At 33.9% G+C, this 24399-nt stretch overlaps 2 protein-coding genes across 3 annotated transcripts; one reads left to right on the top strand and one right to left on the bottom strand.

Annotated features, from left to right (window-relative positions):
* The first annotated feature begins 930 nt into the window (after positions 1-930).
* LOC105048090 (citrate synthase, glyoxysomal) lies at positions 931-8601 on the top strand. The gene is made up of 13 exons (XM_010927281.4): positions 931-1322; positions 1829-2009; positions 2093-2178; positions 2343-2447; positions 3187-3249; positions 3541-3650; positions 3869-3988; positions 4060-4135; positions 4481-4554; positions 4676-4796; positions 5555-5652; positions 5728-5851; positions 8189-8601. Exons 1-13 carry the CDS (start codon positions 1056-1058, stop codon positions 8318-8320), a joined length of 1557 nt encoding a protein of 518 aa, XP_010925583.2. The 5' UTR covers positions 931-1055; the 3' UTR covers positions 8321-8601.
* A 3971-nt stretch (positions 8602-12572) lies between these two features.
* Positions 12573-24145, bottom strand: LOC140859083 (aquaporin NIP1-1-like). Of its 2 annotated transcripts, none has more exons than XM_073260464.1 (5): positions 23927-24145; positions 13871-14092; positions 13546-13743; positions 13271-13332; positions 12573-12962 (listed from the first exon to the last, which is right to left on the bottom strand). In XM_073260464.1, exons 1-5 carry the CDS (start codon positions 24098-24100, stop codon positions 12743-12745), a joined length of 876 nt encoding a protein of 291 aa, XP_073116565.1. In that variant the 5' UTR covers positions 24101-24145; the 3' UTR covers positions 12573-12742. The 2 variants fall into 2 exon arrangements, with proteins under 2 accessions (XP_073116565.1, XP_073116566.1); XM_073260465.1 differs by lacking the exon at positions 23927-24145 and adding an exon at positions 15154-15438.
* Positions 24146-24399: the final 254 nt, after the last annotated feature.

Below are 24399 nucleotides of genomic sequence, written 5' to 3'. Positions count from 1 at the left end.
GATCGGATTGGTTTGAATGTATATACTTATATATACATGTAGATTGAATCATATTAGAACGGGTTAAGTTGATTTGAATGTATATAATTAGTGTTTACATGTAGATTGAATCATGTCATATTAATTTATATTAATTTTTTAAAAACATAAATTAAAATTAAATTAATTTTTTTATTTAATTTTTTTTTTAAATTGATATCAAATTAAATTTAAAAAAATATTAATATAAATCGAATCGGAGATGTTGATATGGATAGAATTCGAGGTTTGGTCGATATTTTGCACACCTCAGAATACTAGGATACCGTCAGAAAACAAGCATGGCAAACATCCACCAAACAATTCGCCCAAAATCTCCCTTGATGTACAGTGGACCCTGCCTTGTCCTAGCGTGTGATACATGGGATCTTGGCAATTGCTCAGCCTTGCGTGTCATGCGAGCATACATACTTCTTACGTTTCAGCATCCATATCTTCGTGAGGCGGGCTCCGTACTTACAACCCAATGCTCATCCAAAACTGATGCTTCCAGAAGAAACTATTACCTACACTTCATCCACCAACATATCGTACATCATGCAGCCAATTATGACCATCGCGCGCTTGCTGCGTGCACGACCATGTGGTGCATGCATTGTTGCAATAATTTCGAGTTCCGACAAGTAGCACCAGAATGTACATAAAAATCCATTCATTTGAACGCGCCGCACCCGTTTGTCAACCCAAAGACATCATGCCCGTCCACAAAATGCATCAGCGCAACGCAATGGACGAGCGGACGGACGGTGGTTTAGTGGGTGTATCGTCGGCAGATGCAACGCTGCATAGAAAATTAATTTGAGCTTTGTTTTTTTTTTTTAATTTTTTTTTTTTATCTTTTTCGTAGAAAAGCGTGTTTTCTTTTTTAGAGCTACTAAGCTACTGCCCACAACGGGATTTGATACGAAATAAAACCGGGCTTGACGCTTCTCTTCGCAACCGCCTCTCCACGTCCCCTCTTGCTCCAACCCCCTCAAAGAATTCCTTTGGTGCTAGGGTTTTGATCGCTTTTGTGGATGATGGAAGGCGTATTGGATTCCTCGTCTCTAGCTTGCAGACGCCTGGTCGTTCTCTCTGCTCATCTCGCCACCGGCGCCTCCTCCGCCGTTCCCGGTGGCGGTCTTCCGCCGGTTCTGGAGAGATCCGCCGTCTCCGCTCAGGATATCGAGCGGCCTCCGGCGAATCTCGGTGGTTCATTGACGGTGATCGATGGGAGAACCGGGAAGAAGTATGATATCGAGGTTTCCGAAGAAGGAACCGTCAGAGCTACCGATTTAAAGAAGGTGGAGACATGTTTTCACTGCTATTATATGTAAAACTTTAATTTTTGTTATTCCAGTTTTTCGTTCTCGAATAGAAATTGATTTAATTACCGTGACCGTAATTTGGATGCTGTTCCGAAGTATTACTTCCTGATCATTTTTTTCCTTTCTTTTCTTTATCTGTGAACGAGTTATTTTGTTGAAAATCGTATTAAAATTTTGATATAGTATCACTAGAACCCGATAAAAGGGTTTTTATTTTTATTTTTATTTTTTTTAATGTTTGGGGAAATCGCTATTTACACTGCACGAGAGTGACTTACTAAATTATCCTTTGTTCGGTTGAGAGTCGAAAAATAGAGTCTATTTCTTTCCCCAGATAATTTGAAATGGTTTGTAGTTGTTTATTTGGATTTTCCAACCATACAAGCCTCTGATCTATTTTCCCAAACCTTTCTAGTTGCTGCTGATATTTTTAAGAGTAGGCGCTTTAAATTTGAGAAGATAACCGTTGTAGATGGGCACAGATTACGGCTGGTAGATATGACAAGGGGCTCAAACTCTATGATCCGGGTTATCTCAACACGGCTCCAGTCCGTTCATCCATCTGTTATATTGATGGAGATGAAGGGATTCTTCGCTACAGAGGTTACCCGATCGAGGAGTTGGCTGAAAGCAGCACATTTCTCGAAGTGGCTTATCTCTTAAGTGAGCCTCATCCACCAACCATTTTGTCAAGATAATTAGATGATCTTATGGGTGCAAACACCTAACCTGTTTCCTTTTTGTAGTGTATGGCAACTTGCCTTCTCAAAGCCAGTTGGCAGACTGGGAGTTCGCAATTTCTCAGCATTCTGCTGTTCCTCAGGGCATTCTGGTTTGTCCTTGGTTCCTATTTTTTATTTCATTACAAACAATTGCATGTATCACTGCGAGACATTTTTCTTCTATTGGTAAAAGAAGTCTAAGCAGAAATTATTATTTTTTTTCCCAATTTAATTCTAACGATAACTGTATAGCTTTGATTTTCTCTTTCTGTAGGATATTATACAGTCAATGCCTCATGATGCACACCCAATGGGAGTACTTGTCAGTGCAATGAGTGCACTTTCTGTCTTCCATCCAGATGCAAACCCTGCTCTTAGAGTAAGTTTTCTAACATGAAAACACTGAGGTGAATCAAAATGCATCAGTAAGAAATCTATGTTTTCTCTTGAACAGAAAGAAATTTACATTTTATTCTCGAATAGATTGTCTTCTGGAAGGGTGTCAAGGAAGAGGTGGTTATTCCTTCAAAATGCACATTCTTCTTCCAAATTTGTATTTGGTTTTTGATGGTAACATTTTGCCTGCAAAACAGCATAAGTTATTTCAATTTTTAGTTCACCCTGTGGAATCTATGCGTGGTGCTTTCATCTCAAGTGCTAAAGAAATATGTAACTTGACATTTTTTGGTGGCAAACAACATACAGATCTGTACTGTCACCCTACGAAACATCCATAATATGTAAAAGCCTGTATCTAGATGTCAGCCTAGAAGTCATGTTTTATGCTTTGCTGACATTTTTTTTGCATGCAATTATGCATGCATGTATGCAATCATTCCAAAATACAGAGCTTAAAAGGGAAAATAGTAATTTCCTGTGGGCGATGGTCTCCCCTCCCACTCCCTTCTGCATATACTGCACTATATTCTGACACTTTTAGCTCCAGACCTTGTCATTGTTCATCAACGCTTGAGAATGGTTTTAGTGGTTGTCTTAAACTCATGCAGAAGTTTAAATTCTGGCATCTTGTTGGCATTCATTTGTTCCTTTTGTTCACTCATGCAGCTAGGATGTATTTCTGCATAGATCTCATCTGCACATCCCTTTTGCTCATGTAGGGCCAAGATCTTTATCGGTCAAAGCAAGTAAGGGACAAGCAAATTGCAAGGATACTTGGAAAGGTATGTCTTATATTCTCCTTTTACCTCGAGGATTTTTTTTTTCTTTTTTTTCTTTTTGAAATCTTAAATATCAATGTTGTGTTGGTCTTGATTTTTAAGAGGATGCAAATAAAATTCTTGCAGATTTGTCATTCTCGTAAAATTTAACCTTTGCAAGCTTGATCATGCAGTCATATAGCCTATTTAGCCTTGATATGTGATTTTTGCCTATTAATGATTGTTGCTTTTTTGTATGTCAGAATAGAATTGAGAATGCCTACCTACTCATGATAAATAATCTCGTATCTGCAGGTACCAACAATTGCAGCTGCTGCCTATTTACGGATGGCAGGAAGGCCTCCTGTTCTTCCATCCAGCAGTCTTTCATATTCAGAGAACTTCTTGTACATGTTGGACTCATTGTAAGTTTTGCAACACCTTTTTTTGGTTCACATTTTTAAGAATCATTATTGCATCATGTTTACATTTTAAATTTACTTGAAGCATTAGTAAAATAACAAAAGAAACTTTTGTCTTGTATCAATGAAGTTCTTCACTTTATGCTTTAGTAGAACAAGCAAGTTTGATGCACATGGAACCCACTATCTCCATAGTTGACGTTTTCTCTACTATATTTCAGAGGTAACAGGTCATATAAACCTAACTCTCGACTTGCTCGGGTTCTTGATATTCTTTTCATCCTGCATGCTGAACATGAAATGAACTGCTCCACGGCTGCTGCTAGGCATCTTGCTTCAAGGTATTTAATCTGAACTGCAACATTGTTAAAAGGGAGGTGGTTTTATCTTATTTCTGGTTTTACATTTATAGTGGTGTGGATGTCTTTACTGCTCTTGCTGGTGCTGTTGGAGCTTTGTATGGTCCACTACACGGCGGGGCAAATGAGGTATGACTTAAATTCATGTACTTTTATATTATTATTTCCATTTGGGCATCACTGATCATGCTCAGAAAATCCAATAAACTTCTGCTGGCATGGGCAACAACCTCTATATTTGCAAATCAAGCGTGCTGCACCATATGATATACTTTGTGTGCTTTCTTGTACCTCTGTTTATAGAAATTCATTTTTGTTTCAAGCTTAAATGAGCTAAGAAACTCAGTTTTAAGTCATCTTCTTCTTGTGATCAGCCTTTGTAATTTGTGGCCATGGGCCCATGGTAAACTTGGAACCGCAAAAGATGAATGGAACATCTGACCTGATAAACATTGTTTACCTTGTGAATGCCAGGCTGTTCTTAAAATGCTTAATGAAATTGGAAATGTTGAAAATATTCCAGAGTTTATAGATGGTGTGAAGAACAGGTAACCATGTTTCTGCTTCTTCCTAAAAGAATCAGAAATTGTTGTTTATGTCTAATTTTTAATTACTTGCTTTGAGTAATTTTGATTTGTTTATTTCTATTTCAACTTCGTGAATGTGTAGGAAGCGGAAGATGTCAGGTTTTGGACATCGTGTGTACAAAAATTACGACCCCCGTGCAAAGGTCATTCGCAAATTGGCAGAGGAAGTCTTCTCCATTGTTGGACGTGATCCTTTAATTGAGGTTTTAAATTTTCTTCTCTACATTCAACAATATATTCCCTTCTTAATTTTCTTCTTTCAGATGATATTCAAGATAGTATTGAAAAATTTTATATCGAAATTTGGAAAGGTCAACCAAAGAAACTATGTTTTGCAATATTGTAGTTTGCAGACACTATCATTTTGTGCTGAACTTAAAAATTAGTTTTCAACCATTTCTGGTTCAGCTGTAATTACCATCTCAACTGCCTGTATGTTGCTCATGGGCTATAGATGCAGAATTTATTAGAAAGTACTTAGTAGAAATAAATTTTTATCACCTGAGTTTCTCTTTATACTGGTTGCAAAAAGATTGAATAGCATGAAAATGAGGTAGGAAAGCCCTTGCACTCTTTTGATTGACAAGTTTTGAGATTGATTCATTATGCACTATCAAATATACGGTAAGCTGGAGAGAGGAGATAATCGGATGTAGGTAGTAACTTTGAGCAGGACATCTACTTTGCTATATGTATGATTTTAGCTTTTGACTTCTTTTAATCATTATACATGTTTGGACCCACAATACAACATTTTTGATTGTTGATGCCAACCAAATATTGGTTGAAACTAACTGAAGACAGGTCTTTCCAGAAGTTTGGCAATTGCTCTCTTCTTTCTCTTGTATAGACCTACATATATGTGTGCATATTTTTGCATGTTTTAATTTCTGAACAAAGTTCACTGCATTCTTTTCTAGTTTATTTTTATAACTTCTTAAAAATGTGAGTACGTTCATAGGTAGCTGTTGAGTTAGAGAAAGCTGCGCTGTCAGATGAGTACTTCATTAAGAGGAAGCTTTATCCTAATGTTGATTTTTACTCAGGCCTAATCTACAGGTATATTCAGAGAATTGATTTACTTCCTCTTCCAGTGTTGCATCAAGAATTAATTTAATGCTATTACCTTATCAGGGCTATGGGATTTCCAACAGAGTTCTTTCCTGTGCTGTTTGCCATCCCTCGTATGGCTGGCTACCTGGCACACTGGCGAGAATCGCTTGATGATCCTGATACAAAGATCATGAGACCACAGCAGGTCAGTATATACTGCAGATATAAAGTCATGATAATCAAAAGGTTTTCCTTTTGTAGTATTAAGATTGAAATTTCCATGAGATGATGTGGCTTGATGTGAAGAAGATGGAACATTGATCGCACACTGTAGCCATATGTTTGGATCAATTTTATTATTATCTGATATTAACTCTCTTTGAAAATATTGAGATGAATTCTTCAACCTTTTGTATTCTTTTCCAACATTCCCTCATATCAGCATTTATTACGTAAGTCAACTTTTTAATGCCAGGATAGTTGTAAACTTTACCAGATTCTTATTTTTTTCAACATTTCATTTCTCTCTGTATGCTTGTTTGAAGATCAAAATTATTGTATCAAGGAGTTGATATCCAAATCAGACATTTTTCCTTACTAAAGCAAGAAATATTGGCATATCAAGTGTGTCAATGTTGCTCATCATGACTGATAACATTTAGTATGCTCATTGAATTTTTTTTCTACTTGTTGAAATAATGCAATTTTTCAACCATCAGCTAACCGACCTTATTTAACTGTGTCAAGATGCATAAATATATCCGTTTTTCAGTTCTGCTGTCATGATTAACTGGTGGACTTGAGCCAAAAACATCAGTGTTTCAATTTCCATTTTCTTTATCATAAAGATGAATGTGAAGCAGCAGTGATGATATTGGCAAGTACTGAGTCAGATTAACCAGTCATTTTTCCCTGGTCATGAACTGTGAATGATGGGTTTGGATATATTCAATTACACAAGGTGGCATAAGAAAAAGGAAAACCCTGTATGAAGTTTGACAGTTGCATCCTAGTTTTAAATTTCTAACTGACAATCTCAAATGATAAGAAGGGAATGGTGGTAGTTTCAATTTGCAAATACATATCATACTGGATCGTGTTACAGACAGATTGTGATAAACAGGAAACAATCTTGAAATGCATTAAAGGGAGAGGCAGATGGTGGCTGCATGTACACTTTTTCTTGGTAGACTTCTGTGAACTACTGATGCATGTACCCATGGCTGAAGGAGTGCATGCTTTGAGGATCTTTATTTGCAACTTTGAACTAGTAGAACCTTTCGGAATTGATAGAATTGTAACTGCTGAAAGATGTGTTAGATGGATTTCAGATGACACCACGGGAAGGGAGTTCTGGGGCAATGACGTGACATTTTCAAAGGAGCGACCATAATCCAATGAGAATTGACGTTCATAAGAATAACTATATTTAACACAAAGTAGATGGATTTCTCCTTTTTTTCTGATTTAAAATGAAAATAAATAGGTGTGAAATAAATATTTTGCAAATTGATGTTTGCAGTATGGCTTCTACATTGGTTGTGTAGACAAATATTTGATAGAAAATCTGGAACGAAGAATAGGTGGTTCTTTATTCTTTAAAACTACTCCATAGAGAGGTGCATTAATTCATAGTGGTAGAAAATAATGGTTCAACTGGAGGAATATTCTGGGCCATTCTTCGGAAGAGAAAATTGATATTCAGTGGTGCAGTCAATAAAATGGAACATTTTAACAGGCTTACATCTTAAAAAGCTGCTAACAAAGCACAAAGATAATAGTTGCTAGAATGATAATCTGCCACTATATTGTTTTACTGGTATCTAGTAGCATTCGGAACTCTTCAACACAAGTCCCCTTTCGTTTCATGTCATCTCATCTTGTCTGCCCCCCCCCCCCCCCCCAAGTTCAGGATAGTTCTATTTATGGACCATATAACACCGAATCCATTAATTTTGTTTCATCTCTGCTGCCTTCATCTTAAATTTTCAGGGATTTTGAGTTTAATTTGGTATGTATCTGTGCATATGTTCCATATTAAATTTTCAGTTTAATATATATATTTTCTTTGTGGGGGGTGGAACCTCCCTCAAAAACACCTGGCAATGAAAATCTTGAATATAGTGAAAAAAATTATGTATAATTAGTAGGATATGTAAGAATTGCTGATTATTTGTTCCTATGTATGTTATAACATAGCAACAATTATAACAGCCATTTCAATGTTATAATGGTTGTTATTAAAAAAACTTCGGTTGTACTGCTGAAGTGACAGAGACGAGTTCAGCTTGTATCTCCCTCCCCCTTCCCCTTCCCAAGCATAAAGCATTCTTGAATATCGAAAACACTATATGTAGACAGCTGGGAAGCCCATGCTTGTCATAATTTGTTTGTACTGCAATTTGTGAGGTTTCCTTTTCCATAAATGTTTGTCTGTCTTTGGCTGGAACCTAGCAAACAAACAAGCATTTGGTCATTATTAAATAAATTATTTGGGTATATGAAAGGAATGCACTTTCTCTAATGTTCTTTGGTCTTCTAGGTGTATACTGGTGTATGGCTCCGGCATTATACACCTGTCAGAGAGCGATTGGTGTCAAATGAGGCTGATAGGCTTGGTCAGGTGGCAGTTTCAAATGCAACAAGGCGGCGCCTGGCAGGGGCTGGTGTGTAAGTGTGTAACTTACCCCAGACTTAGAGCAAGTGCCTTAATAAAAGCAAGCATGCAACCCTTTTCACTGTAGTAGCATTAATGCTAGGGCTGAAGCTGTGCTGTAGCTGAGACATCGAGCAATTGTTCTTGGTCATCATAAGCTCGGAATAATGTAATAAAAATGAATATTAATGAACATGTTCAGCTTTTGCAATGTTGTAGATGTAAACTGTACTCTTCCCTTTTTGAGTTCCTCTTTATGATGCACATTTTTTGGCATCGAAATAGATTTATATCTTTTACATTGGACTCATACAGATCTTGGCAGATGTTGTTCCCACAATTTACAGGAAATTATGGGACATGTTGATGTGGAATTAGGAGATGATAGAAGTACATGAGGAGCATGGATTAGGAAGACAGAATTTTCTGGAAAGGGGATTGGAGAGGAGAGCGAGAATTATTAGGAGGATGAGGTAGAGTTTTCTCTATTTTTCTTTTTATGAGGAAAAAAAGAGAATTTCTCTCCTCCACTCCTGCGTTCTCTCTCCTTTGTTATTGTTGTATTGATGGATACTAGGGAAATACATTTGTGACATAGGGGGAAATTAGAAAATTAAAGGTTTGAAAACTATTAATTGATTTTATTTTGCTTTGGAAATTCATTGAATAATATAGTAATTGTAAAATTCTTTGATGTTTTATACAAAGGTATAAAATAAAAAAGCATAAGAATATATTGATACTAATGATATATAAACTAAGAAAATGTACAAATGTATAAATAAATATTTAATAAATAAGAAAACATGCAAACATATTGATAAATAAGAACTATATAAAATAAGAAAATATACAAATATATCAACAAATAAAGATATTGATTTTTCTGGAAGCAAATATAAGAAAATTAATATTATGTGGTAAGCTCACTAGGCAATTTCAAGGTCTTACAGCTCAGCAATAGTAGTTTCTTCCAAAGTTTTGGTATTGCAATTGCAACGCTTGGCTCTATCCATACTTCAATCGGACAGTAAATATCAGATCCTAATACTTTCATCAATGTATCTAAAAGTGACTCCTCTATTGTTGCTGGAAGTCTATATGCAGACGAAAAATAATCCACACTTAACATTGGAAATCAAAAGAGATCAAATATTTGGATAACAAAAGTTTATCTGCTCTGATTAATGAATTCATGGAATAAATAAAAACTTGAGCAATAGTAAAGATTTTAGAGAAGTTCAACTTCAATGGAAGCAGACTCTTTAAGAGGAGGGGTGAAAAGAAAATCCAAATTGAAGCAAGGGTAACAATCTTTTTGGTTATTTTTCTCTACTATTTTAATCTAATAGCACAGGATCAGAATATAAGAATCAGTTGTATACATGAGATACATACTTAGACGCTAGCCAAGAAAAACTTGAGATGTATCCCTCGTTGAAGAAAATACAAATTGAAGCATGGGTAACAATCTTTGAACGGTTCTTTCGGACATGATTCATTGTATTACTTTTTGACATTCATATCTTTACCTGGAGGCTTATTTACTACCTGAAAGCTGATTGCCCCTGCAATCACATGAAATCTATGTTTTTCTAGGATGACAAGTTTGAGAGGCTATTCAGAATATATGATGTGAAGGCTTGACTCCAGCAAGAAAACTTATACAATCCTCTATTTGGATGGGGATAAAGTGATCCCCACTGTAGCACAAGAAGACCCTGGCTCAGAGAATGATGATATGCTTGTAGCTCATATGACTCAAATTAGATGCTATACATTATTGTAGCTTGTTTATAACCAATTAATTCCCTATTTTGCAATGTCACGCTGGCATGGAAAATTTTTGGGGCTGTATCAGCCTGATCTTAGTGATAAAATTTGTGGTTCATCTCCCTTTTCTGGTTTTCCCCCTTCTTTCTCGGTGCAAGGCCTTCTGTAATTGAATGGTACGGACACAAACTGTTGAGGAATATCTATGAAAGAGCAGTTATTATTTGAACTTTGTAAAGTGAATGTGATTAGTGAAATATGAGCCTCTTCCAATAGTGATCGCAGATCCTGGCACTGCAACCTTAGATTAATATCTCTTGTTCTCTACTTTTATGTTTTGGTGAGGTTTGGTTATGCATGTGTATATTAATACAGTCGGACGCTTGTCCTTGTGGAAGCATTTCTAATTAAAAAAACAAAATTTCCTTTTTTTCTTTTTGATAAAAGAACAAAAATTCCTTTTAGTCATTGTTCATGGTCTTCCTTGTGTAGAAGTTTGACAAAAGCATCCATCTTATCATTCAACGGAGCACTTAAATGCATAAAATTGAAGTATTTGCTTTGTCTAAACCTAAACCTAGACTGAATATTTAGAGCTATTTTTGGTATTGCTTTATTTTTGAAAATTTAAGAAGAAAAATTAACTAGACTAAACAACATGCATGTATGGTGATTTTTTTTTTTTTTTTTTGTTGTTTGTAAAATCTTCAATGCTTCGGTAACCATAGTTTTTTTGCTTTCACAAAGAGGGAAAATAAAATTAAGAAATAGTAGAAGTTTAATGCAAATGCTATCCGTAACATTAACCTCTATGGAGGTATTCCTCTAATTTGTAGAGAACAAAGATACAAAAGCAAAAATAAATGCCATACTGGCCCTCATGAAATGAGTGTATTGCATATTTTCCATGAGAAATTTAGAGGACCAGTCAGTCCAGTCCTCTAATTGCTCTCGGTTCCAATTATTTTTTGGAGCTGGAAATCTGATTTTGCTTGGAGGGGGAAAGAAAAGATGAAAAGTTTTTTTTTAAAAAATCTAAAACAATTAAAAAGAAACCCACAATTTGGATTGCCGTCATGAATCAAAGGACTACGTTGAATTGGGTCTTTTGGACGGCATTTTTACAAAAGAAGAATTTCTTTTGCACGCTTGAAGGTCTACCTAGCACTAGCGACACTCTTGTTCTTTGCCATTTACAATCCAGATTCTATATGATGACATTATTCTAATTAAATTCTTCAGAGGAAACTTTTATGGTGCATTTTTTTTCAAAATAATTATTAATGTCGAGAAAGGCTTTAAAATAACACTTTTGAGATCACCTATATTATTTTATGTTTTGAACTGGAATTGTCTAGGTAAGCTAAGGGGCAGGAGAAGGTATTCATCGAATTATTGGGTTAGGTGAGCATATATATCTTAGACCCCTCTTAATTAAGAATGGTGAAGCTTAATCATTTAACTTGGTTAACTTATTCAATTTATTATAGATCGAGTTAGATTATCTATTTAATAAAATAGCAAAATTTGGATGTGAATTTTTGTTCTATTTTATAAATAAATTGGATTCAAGTCAACAAATTTTGATCTATTATGAATTTATCTTGACCACATCTTGTTCGACACTCGGTCGGACTGCAACCCCAACTCTTAATTGCATCAAACTCCACTTTAGACAAGCCCTGAAATTCTGATAGGGTAGCTACCAAAAGTTATTGACCGTTGGACGATATAAAATATCTCATTTGCAACATGGGGTGGGCTGTCGGCTTGACATAGTTTAAGAGCTGGATTCTCCCAATTGTGATACACGTGCCCCCCAGAAAAAACATATGTGAGATCTCCTGGGGGTCCGTGAAGATATTCCCCAAAAAGATATCTAATTTCCTATAAATCCAATACTAATCCTCTAATTTCCCTCAGCAGTTGAAAGGCCTCTTTGCTATTAAATGCCGCCTTTATTATCTCCATGGAGTTATCAATCCAAAGGTTTTACTTTTGCTCCTTCTTTCAGAAAAGAAAATACATTAAAAAAAAAAAGAAAAGATAATAAGGAACTGAGGATATTCTGAACAAGAATTGTCTGTATAATTTTGATGGCTATCTACTAAGAATTTGCTCAAAAAAAAAAAAAGCATCTACGAAGTATCTGCGAATTATCTGCCAAAAAGTTTGGTGAGGAAATCTTGGATCTTATTTGACAACTTGGTGGTTCTAGCGATGCCAACATTCGCCCTCATCAAGTTCACATTGATCTTTAAAAAATAGGTCGGTGCCACATTATGAAGGTGAAATGCTTGTCTATGATAATTTAGTGTTTTTAGACTCTTGGTCCATAAGATTATAGGTTTGCTGGTTATCAGATCACCCACCCGCAATATTTATATATCTATACAGATGGTCTTCTCAATAGAGAGAATTAGAAATGTTCCCTCTTAGAATAAGATTTGCAAGGAATCTGAGAATTGTTCCAAACTCAACCAGAGATCTACGCGCAGAAAGCGAAATAAATTTAAGAAATCATATTTAAAAAACAAATACAGCCTTCTTCCACGGACCAACTTGCATCACACGTTGCCACTGAGAGCACTCTTTCTGCAGATATCTATGGAAGAAGGAAAATGTAAGGGTTACAAAAATAATTGATTGCTTAGAACTTTATGCTCTTTATCTGGAGTTGTTCCTGCCCGAGCTTTTAAGGAATAAGCTACTTCTGGTGATCTCACGCAAGGGCTTGTTGGTGAAACGGATGAGGTTGTACGCCCATGCCCCTGTTACTGCCCCACAGATAGGGCCAACCATGTAGACCCATATGCTCTCATATCGGTTAAACACGATGGCCGGGCCTAGGCTTCTTGCCGGGTTCATCGATGCTCCTGATATAGGGCTGTCACAAAAATTAATCAGGCTCATAATTCATGCTACTTTGAGCTTTCTCAGGAAAAGCATGTATGATGTGTTCGTGTTTGAACCAAGAAGGGCTAAAAGCATTTCAAGACGAGTTATGACCTAAACATGCTATATCCAGCAATGTGATCTTCTGCACTGGCAACACAATTCTATATGGATGTGTATTAATGAATGCATGTATGTGTACATGTATGTGCATATAAATGTGTGAATATATGCGTGTGTATGTGTATGTATGTATGTATAAACATTTCATTGTAGATTTGATTGATCATGTTTGAATACCCGGCGAAAAGCACATTTAGTAGGACAGTAGCTCCAACTGCTAGCCCAGCCAATTCTCCTACCTGGACAATAGAAACGGTCAAATATGATCACTATCAACTTATCGGCAACAGATAGACTGAAAGAAATCAAATTAATCAAATGGACCAGTGATTCAAAACTCTTTGAATGAGCTTGTGGTCATTTGATTTCAAAAATGAAGGCTAATTTGGCTGACAGAATCAAAAGCCACAAGTTTCATCCATGTTTACATCATTTTGAGAGCTGTGTCTTACCGCTCTTTTGTCAGTGCCTACACCAGATATCACAAACATGAGGTAGAAGGTGATGATGAACTCAAGCACCAGGGACTGCACATCCGAGCCGGCCGGAATGGTTCCCGGAAAGAGTTCACGTTTTCCTCCGAACAACAGCCGCAGTGTACCACTTGCAAGGGTCGATCCCATCAATTCAGCTAATATATATGCCGGCACCTACATGAACGTAAGGTGGAAGGGATACATAATTTGAGATAATAAATGGTGGTCATATAGAAAGCATAGAATTTTCTCAAGCAAGCTGGAATTGTTCAACATATGGACTAAGAGTTCGATCAAACACCTGCTTCCATGGAAACCTTCGACACGTAGCGAAGGCAATGGTGACGGCAGGATTGAAATGGGCTCCAGAGATGTGGCCGACCGAGTAGACCAAAACCATGACCACCAGCCCCCAAACAATGCAAATGCCAGGGAATGTAACAGTGCCCTTGCTTAGATTCACAGTCACCGAGCCACACCCGGCAAATATCAAAAAGTAGGTCCCAAACACTTCAGCAAGTATCTGCACATAATTTGGGTGGGGAAAAAAAAAACAATCACCATCTCTATCAAAGTTGGTTGAGTTATGTGCATCACAATTGCCAGCATGGAGAGATGGTTAATAAATAGTCTGCAAAAAAAAAAAGCAAATGGAATTGGTTCATAAGTGATCAGGGTGTAGGCCAGCTACCTGCAACCATAGCTTCAAAATACCAGGCCCTCATAATTAAAAAATTTCTACCGTAGCAATCGAAGAGGACATACTCCAACTAGTTTCACTTGCTAATGCTGTCGTGTTCATATTTCTACTGATGGGGAATAATGAAATGGAAAAAGAAACGGTCCAACCCCTTACATCAGAAAAGGAACTAGAGTTTGTTTATACGTTTGGAAACCTTCTTTCTTCTTCTTTAAGAAAACACGCAAACAAAAGTCCTACCAAAGGAATTGCTATTAATTTTTTCGGAAAAAAAAAAAAAACAATTGTTAACAGCTCAGCTGGCCTTATTATATTTTTTACATTAGCATATTTAAAAATATTATTATTTTCTTTTCTACTAATTAATTTTTATATTCTTATGAATTATATAATATCATATACTAACATTTAAATTAATATTTCTATTAATTTGTATTCGATAACCCAAACAAGATATAACTTTTTATTATTACTTTTATAGTTATTAGATGGTGGACGTATGCTAATGTTTTTAATAGATGATGATGCGGTTTGGAATCAAATCTCAGTTGATGAACGATTGAAGGTAAGAATGGTCGAACTCGCTAATTCCTTCCAAGGAACAACATATTTTCACGAGAACAGAGACAGAGATCACAACGGTACATAGATGTATTGGAGACCTATAACTATACTTGGATTCTTTCTCAAAGAGAAAAGAATTTTGTCGCTCCATCATCAAGTGGAAATTTGAGAAACCGGGAATTCAATCCATTGGAAATAAGAATCTCAAACAAACACAAAGAAACCATATTACGGTATTCATTTAATCCATCTCTAAAAAATTTGAGAGATGGATTAAAATGAATACCGTCATATATAAAATATAGGAGGAGAAGTCGCACCTTTTGGAGGAAAGAAACAGAAGTAGAATTCTCATAGCCATGGTCTGGAATAGCATTCTCTTCTTCTAGTGGAAACCCAGCGGCTCCCTCCTCCATAGACCTCTCCTGCGTCCCATTACCAACCGAATGCTCACCATTCCCTCCCATCTCTCTCTATCTCTCTTTCTCTCACACACTCCAAACCTGAGAGATGACAGAGCAAGTCCAAGGACAAAGGAGCAGCCTTCGACTTAGGCTTGCATTTAAAGGGGAGTAGGAGAAGACCCGGTAGAACTCTGCCTCTTTCTTGGCTTTTGTTTTCTTCTTTAATTTTTTATTTTCGTTCTCTCCACTTGGATTGACCATTATCCCACCACATCCGTTATAATGGAGGAATAATATGGAAGGTGTGAAGGCGTGCAGCTGGCTTTGGACAGCAGAGTAGGAAAACAGAGTGGGGAGGGATGAGAGCGTTGAATGCCGGTAGGACAATCCGCGAGCAATCCCTTTTTGTAATTTTTTTTCTCGAACTTTATCAAAAAATATATTTAGCATATTCATAATTATTTCAAATACTTAATAATTAAAAATATAATAAATATTTATATTTATTTTAAATGAATAAAAATACAAATCAGAAAGATATTAATATAATATAAGTTTGATGATTAAATTTATATGATCATGAAATAAAAATATTATTAAATATATAACAGATCAAATTAATAGTAAATTTATGAATATATAAAATTAAACAAGATTATAAATGAATGCAGATATTTAGATATGGTTTAGATTATTATTTATTTATATTAATATTTTTTTTATTTTTTAACAGATATAGATTTAAATATGAATATTAATGGGATATTTAAATTTAAATTTGGATATAAAAATAGAACTTTCAAACATATATCATCCAATCAATTTTTATCCTTATTCAAGCCCCAAATCAGATATTAAAAAATATCTTGCTTTTAATAAAAAAATTAAGATGGTATTTTATATAATAAATACGAGCATGAATCAATAAGATTACGATGTGATATATGATATGATAAATTAAATAAAAATCTTTATTTTATGTTTCAAATTAAAAGTAGCATCCAACATGAGTTTAAATTAAAAGTAGCTCCCCATTTCAAACATAAATTAAAAGCAACTCTCTATTTCTAACTGAAATAACCGTTATACCTTTATACCCTCATATGGTTATATAATAAGATAATATTATTTTACAATAATACAGTACTGATTTATAATAAGACAGTACTATTTTCTGATATCATAATATTATTTTATAATACGTAATGCAGTACTGATCGATAATAAGATAATACTATTTTTTAATATCTCAATATTATTTTATAATATGATAGTACTGTTTTATAATAAGATAGTACTGTTTTATAATAGTGTTATATTACAGTACTGTTTTATAATAATATTATATTACAATAAAATAGTACTGTATTATAATAAGAAAGTACTGTTTCGTAATATCCTTATATTATAATAAGACAGTATTATTTTATAATAAAATAGTATTATATTACAATAAGATAGTACTATTTTCTAATATCACAGTGTTATTCTAATATTAATTTATAATTACAGGGACAATTTGATCATTTATGTCAATTGAAAATTTATTTTTAAATAAAATTTAATTAAATTTTTTATTTTAATTTTAAACTCAAACGAAAAATTCTCACTAATTTATCTTATATAATATTCACTTCTTCCATTCTCCGCAGGTGCTTCAATTAATAAATTTTTTTAACAGTCGTGCATTGGGTGTATCATATTTTTAATTTATTTTTAAAACTAAAACACAAACACGTGTGTCTATATATATATATATATATATATATATATATAATATGTGTCAAATGTCTAGATAGGCCTTACAACAACCCCTAACAAAGCACGTGCAGAACTCAGCTTCTGCAATCGCAGAACCCAGCACGAGGGTTGATGATGGTAAGACATCCGTGTCAGATAAAATCACGGGACGCTGATGAGACGTTTGGCGCTGGATGCGCTATGAATTCCCCTGCCTTCACTTGCATACTTTGCTCAGAGCGTACTTTAGACTCATCGAGAATTAGTTTCTAAAACCTTAATAATGGAACAGATTTGCCGTTTGGGCTACTAACTAATAGGGTTTAAAAATGTGATGGTGGCAGTTGCTTTTGAAGGACAAGAACACCGTCTGACGAGAAACCATAACCTCACCGATCCTAGCTCATTGAGCTTTATTCATCGGGCACTCATCTCGGTATATCATTATAAAATAAATAGCTATGTTAGCGGCATGAAAGGTAATGTGATATAGGATGAAAGATATTATTAGTATCATATTAAGTGTGAGTCAAAAAATTTTTTGATTTATATAGAAAAAAATTATTTTTTCTATGTAAGATATTTTTCAAACGATAAAATTATGAGGTTCATAGACCATAGCGGATAATATCATATATGTCAAACCATGAATATTTGACCGCAACAATACACTCAAGATAGGAGCCAATGTACCTCTGATGGATTATGATGCATCTCCCGTAATCTTGCCTAGAGTCTCTCTTCTCTCTCATATGATTGAAATGGACAACATCCTCTTTACGTGAAAACATAGATCAACCCGTCCGAGCCACAAATCCTTAACCGTCTCATATTAAAAATACTTTTTGTTTGAAGGAGGATATACTAAAAGTATATAAATAGTAAAAATAGAACAAAAATTATATGGGACAAACATTATAGAAGAAAATATAGAGTGAGCTTTCTATTTTACTATATTTTCTTGGTTGCCGGTCTTGAAGCAAAAGTTTAAAAATTAGAAACTTCTCCTGCCAATGGATTCTCTCTCTCTCTCTTTGAACCGATAGAAAAGAAAAGAGATCATACATGACATTCTCTTTTTTTTTTTTTATTTTCAATATAATTTTTTTTTTATAAATGCACACTACACCACCGGATAAAATACACTAAGCAAATTTAGTCATTTAGTAAACCAATACATATATTTAAGTAAATTGATATATAATTTTTAAAATATAGTGTTCGCTAGTAATAGTGTACATCCAAATAAGACACACTTAGCAAATTAGTCATTTAGCAATCTAATACATATTTTCAAATAAATTAATATATGATTTTTAGAACATCATGTTCACTTGTACACATTATATGAGCAAATGATATATATTTATCGATTTCTTGATATACACTACAAGCTTTGTTAATACAATGCATATCTTCAGATAAATTGATATACAATTTCTATAACAAGCATTTTATCTAGAGATGTATATTAGACGACTGCTGGATATATATTAAAAAAAGTTTGTGGTATGTATTAAAAAGTCGATAAATATATATCATCTGATCATGTAGTGTGTGCTGATAAATATAATATTTCAAAACATATTTATCAATTTATTTAAAAATATATATTTAATTATTCGATTACTAATTTGCTAAGTTTGCAATATCTGACAATATCCTATATATACATGAATTACATATTCTATAAATTGTATATCAATTTACTTAGAGATATATTTGATTTATCTAATGATTATTTTACTTGATATATATCGCTTAGCCATATAATATATATTGATAAAAAATATATTTTAAAAATAAAAAAATATAGAGAACGATGTGTTTTTTTTTTAATCATGAGATTGATGATTTTAGTAGTAGTTTTTTTTTAACTTTTATGTTTGTAAGAAAATAGATATTAGAGAAACTATGATAAAATCGGAGGCCGGCTTCTTTTCTCCTGATGTGGCAATTATATTCTTGCCACCCAAAAAATTATGCTCTGTGGTAAATTCATGTTGAAATTATTTATATTTCCTCCCATTTCCATCAGCTGTCATATAAAGGTATGATTGGTTTTGGAGTTCGGACGAGTTCACGATAAGGAATTACACCCTCGGGTTCAAGTAACTTCCCGACACGTAAACAAGAGGCCGTAACGTGATTATCTTGTATTAATAATTATATCATCAATAAACAAATCGATAAAGCTTTATTTAAGCAGGAAACAAGACTGGTCTAAACTTGTAACGAGTGAAAAGTCTGGTTACCCAACCTCATCTCATGAATCATGATATCAAAGTTCCTGCCATTACCGCATAATAACGTGGAACCTAACAACGACGAGATGGTCCAAACGTGGGCTTAGCTCATGGCGGCTCCTTGCGAAACATCACACACTCCTCTCTCTCTCTCTCTCTCTCTCTCTCTCTCTCTCTCGGTAGGGGCATAATTGATTCAAACTGAATCTGATAGTTAAAAATTCAAATTCAACTCGAATCAAAATATTTAATTTTAAAATTTAATTTGAAATTATTTAAATTTTAATATTTTAAATTTGAATTCGATTCGATAAAAAAATAGATAAAATTAGAGATTAATTTGATTCGACTCAAATATCAATCGAATCATACTCCAACTTGAGTCTGAGCTCAAAATCAATCCTCATTCTATTAATAATACATATAATAAAATATATATTATAAATAAAATTAATATTATTAAAAATATATAAATTTGTGTAGGTTTGTAAATTTTTTAATCGACGATCCTACTATTTAAGTTTGACTTAAAAAACTATTCGAATTACTCAAAATTGATAATAATCAAGTTGAACTCAAGTAATTCATTAACAATTTAACTCATTTGCATCCCTAATAGGGGGTATACAAATATAAACTTATATTATTATTTTTTCTGGTATATATATTTGTGTCCATCGCTGTTCACAAAGCTAGCACTTTTGAATTACATTTCTAGGTCGACTTGGTGGGCTGTCAGATCAAGTCGCATATTCCACCATTCTCAATTTTTCTTATCATGAAGGTTGGATTGTCCTGTCTTCTAATTTGATTTTTCCTATCCTTCATCCAATTTGATTTTTTCCATGTCCTTGTCAAATGACTCCTGTTTAGCGTTCTACTAAGTCAAATTTGCGCAAGTCCCCACTCTAATCCAACTGCCTCTGCTGAAAAAGGGAGAGTAATTTATTTTGGTAATTAAAGATTGCAATTGTTACCCAAAAAAAAAAAAAAAATTAAGGATTGCAACATAATCATAATAACAAGATCACTATGTTTCGGGCGGACTCGTTGGATCTGATCCGTCTAACAATTCTCCTCTTTTTAACTCCTATATTTTTGACCACCCTCTTATCTTTTGCTTGCAATAGTACTTTCTGATTAGAGTCCAAGGCCTGGAACCTCCGATTACTTTTCATGCATTGCAACATGCTTCCGAACAACTCTCGAGCATTGGGTGGTGCGTTTCATGAGCCCTCTCGTTGGCCGGTCTAAAATTTTTAGAGCCATCTCACAACCTAGTGGTAAATATAGGGGTGCAAATGGATTGGATCAGATCGGATCATAAGTGACATCTATCTGTTCTCATTTTTTGATCGGATTTGAATATTAGATCTAAACCCAACCTAATAGAAGATCAGATCGAATCAGATTTATAATCAAATTTCTTGATCCAACAGGTCATTTGAGTTGGATCGGATCCATGTATAATCTGATTCCGATCTATAAAATATGGATTCGATTCAGATCCAGATCCGAATCAATTCGGATTCGAGTTATAAATAACAAGATCAATAAATACCAAATAAAGGCTACCATGACATTATTTTGTGCAGTAACAGTATCTAAGGACTTGCTTTTCTTCAATATATACTCTTTTTTTTTTGGTAAACTCAATATATGCTCTTTGTTATTAGCTTATATACCAATTTTTAGACTGTCAAATAGATACTGAATCTATTATTTGTTCTTAATCAATATCTAGTTCTATTTATGTTCTTATTTTTGTTGATATTTTTAATAAAATTTATGATGCTAAAATGAGTACGAAGATCCAACTAATGAGAATATATAAAAATAAATATCAATATATTTGATATAATTTGAAAAGTTAGTGATGACAGTCAACAATCTTTAATCAATAGAATCATGATTCTTTATCAATCTGTGTATAAGTCTGGATGAATGAAGGTACAAAAAAAATCAGAGAGTTATATTTTATCTATTTTTAAATTAGTATACTTCTATCACTTCTATAATATTAAATGAATAAATATTTCAATTCTATTTTCATCATATTTCTTTTTGACATATATTTAAAATTTTAAATGAGATTGATGAAATAGCAGAAATATAAGTTTAAATGGATCACCTTCTAAGGAACTGAAGGAATAAAAAAAAATAAACAAAGAAATAAAAGAAACAAAAAGAAGTTGAGCTTTCAACTTCAATAAACAAAGAAGAATGAAACCAAAAAAGATAATCAGAGCCAGATTTTGTATTGGGTTTATTTGGGTCTTGTATTAGGTTCGGATTTCATTGGATTTGGTTGGATAATTCATCTCAAGATCGAAATCAATTTAAAAATTTCTACAGATCAGATCGGATCAAAATTTAATAAATATAAATTCAATTCGAAAAATAAAATGGATCTAATTTTAGAATCCGACATGAATCTATGAGTCATTTAAAATGTTTTGGATTAGATCTATGTCGATCAGGTCTATGCAGATCGGATCACAGATCAATCGGATCCATTTACAGCTTTCGGCAAATAAAATATTTTTTTGAGATAATTTTTTAAATAGTAAAAAAAAATTAATTTTTTGGATGTACCTATACTTCATTGGTGTGAACAGCTGTCTTAGTCAAAAGAAGAAGAAGGAGGAGGAGGAGAAGAAGGAGAAAAGAAGAAGAAGAAGAAGAAAAGAAAAGAAAGGCACTTTCTTTTTTGAAATTGGAGAGTCCCTCCCTACGTCTCCCGAATTTGGAGGATTATGATCGGTCCAAAGCAACTGCATCTGATTCCTGTGGGCCCTGACGAACCCATGGATCATGTCATTGTCATAGGGTAAAATGGATAGGATTGCGCTCTAGATCCAGGTAAAGAGAATTACAATAGAATACATTTCGATCCAAAACCATGTTTTGAAAATAATAATTAAAAATTGAGAAAAAAAAGAAGAAGCATTGATAAGAACTCGTGGACGTGACACAATCTTGGTCATAGTCAGCCGAAATTATGCCTAACTTCAAGCATTTAAATTTCGCCATACTAAAAAAAAATACATTACTTGTGTCAAACTGTTTGTGTCTGTACTAACACGGGACCAAAGGTGAACCATAATAAGCCCTTTTGATCGAACCAAATCTCCCAACTCTTTCTTGATCAATACGATTTGCCATGCTAAACCCTGCAGGCCTAATCAGCACATAGTTCCAAGTGGTGCAGCCTATTACCTAAGCTAGTAGTTCGTTTGAAACTTTATTAAATATAAATCAACTGCATGGGTAGATGCAGAAGACAGAATTTTCTTTCTTTGTTACATTCCAATCTCCTTATGTAACAAATCTATCTTAATCTTTATCCATCTAAACGTTTGTATCCTCCCATATTTCTCCCCAGCTAAAAGATAGTTTAACCCCTTGGAACTCTTATCCTACCTGTATGTCTCCTATTGTTATTCATGCCTAAACCTCTCGCTCTAAATGAATCGCCACTGGACCTGATCATGGGTCGGATTTGAATTTAAAAAATATCAAAATTTATATAAGCCCAATCTAAAATCCGATTAAAAACGAATAGAATCTAGATCCGAGACCCAGCCAATGAACATATCTAAACACCACCGCTTGGTCTTAGTCCTCTCTATCCTTATTTTAACACAATCCTTCCCTGATATTTCTTTAGTTTGCTAATTTATTTCTTATTTTTATTTAAAATAATATATTATTATTAAATATCTATATTTAAGTATCTGTTTCTCATTAATTTAATCTATATTTCAAGTCCTTTTAATATTTTTATAGTTAGATATTTTATTTTTTTCATGTTTCCTATATTTCGTTTCTATTTCAATTTTGTAGAGTAAAAATATTTTTTCTTTTATGGCTTCTTAATTTTAACTAAAATACAAAAAATCTTATACTCTAAATGTTATTGTTTATATTAAGTATTTTGTTTATTTCTTATTACCTTTTTTTTTTACCTTTTTTTTCTTAGAAATTAAGCTTTGCTTATTTCTTTTACTTATTAAAATTATCTTTATTAGTTATTCATTAAAGGATCCTTCCTTAACTAATGAGAATTTTAGACCTTTTTTTTATTTTTTTTCACTAGAGAATCTTGTATTTCAACTTTATAATTTTTTTTTACATTTTTGATATTTAAAAAATATTATTTTTTCTTTTATACTAATTATTTTTTATATTCTCACGAATGACATAGGATCATATATTAATACTTAATTTAACATTTTTATTAATTTGTAATCAATAACCTAAACAAGGTATAAACTTTTATCATTAGTTTTATAGTTATTAGATGTGAAGTTGGATGCTAGTGTTTTTAATAAATGATGATGCGGTTGGGAGTCAAATCCAGTTGATCAACGATTGAAAGCAAGAATGGTCGAACTCGCTGATGCCTTCTAAGCACAACATATTTGCACGAGAACAGAGACACAGATCACACCAGTACATAGATTTATTGGAGACTTATAACCACACTAGGATTCGTTCTCAAAGAGGAAAGAATGAGAAAAGAATTTTGTCACTCTGTCATCAAGTGGAAATTTGAAGCACAGAGAATCCAATCCATTGGAAATAAGAATCTCAAACAAAAACAAACTAACACAAAGAAACTACATATCTGAAGAAGTGAGCAAATGAGAATAAATGAAAAAAATGAATGCAATTATAAAATATAGGAGGAGAAGTCACACCTTTTGGAGGAAAGGAACAGAGAGACCAAAGCCACAGCCTTGGACAGTGGTAGAATTCTCATAGCCATGGTCTAGAATAGCATGCTCTTCTTCTCTCGGAAATCCAGCGGTTCCCTCCTCCATAGACCTCTCTTGCGTGCCATTAGCACCCGAATTCTCTCCATTCCCTACCATCTCTCTTTCTCTCAAACACACACCCCAAACTCAAGAGATGACAGAGCAAGTCCAAGGACAGAGAAGCAGCCTTCGGCTTAGGTTTGTATTTAAAGGGGAGTAGGAGAAGACCCGGTAGAACTCTGCCTCTTTCTTGGCTTTTGTTTTCTTCTTTAATTTTTTATTCTCCTTTTCCTCACCTGGATTGACCACCATCTCAAGAGTGATGGAGTGAGGAAATAACGAGAAAGGTTTCTTTCCCGTGGAGGAATGATGTGGAAGGGCGGTGAAATCAAATCCCGGAGCATATAGCACGGTGA

This window comes from Elaeis guineensis, chromosome 7, assembly GCF_000442705.2.
Source record: "Elaeis guineensis isolate ETL-2024a chromosome 7, EG11, whole genome shotgun sequence".
Classification (NCBI taxonomy): Eukaryota; Viridiplantae; Streptophyta; class Magnoliopsida; order Arecales; family Arecaceae; genus Elaeis; species Elaeis guineensis.
This window is presented reverse-complemented; position numbering and strand designations above follow the sequence as displayed.

Bases quoted from the DNA above. Each gene is read 5' to 3' on its own strand.
- LOC105048090 (XM_010927281.4), top strand. From the start codon at position 1,056: ATGATGGAAGGCGTATTGGATTCCTCGTCTCTAGCTTGCAGACGCCTG. The intron at 2,448-3,186 runs GTAAGTTTTCTA...TTGCTCATGTAG, and splicing joins ATGCAAACCCTGCTCTTAGA to GGCCAAGATCTTTATCGGTC. The intron at 4,797-5,554 runs GTTTTAAATTTT...GTACGTTCATAG, and splicing joins GACGTGATCCTTTAATTGAG to GTAGCTGTTGAGTTAGAGAA.
- LOC140859083 (XM_073260464.1), bottom strand. From the start codon at position 24,100: ATGGTAGGGAATGGAGAGAATTCGGGTGCTAATGGCACGCAAGAGAGG. The intron at 13,744-13,870 runs GTGTTTGATCGA...ACGTTCATGTAG, and splicing joins GAAGGTTTCCATGGAAGCAG to GTGCCGGCATATATATTAGC. The intron at 12,963-13,270 runs GTATTCAAACAT...TTTTTGTGACAG, and splicing joins CTAAATGTGCTTTTCGCCGG to CCCTATATCAGGAGCATCGA.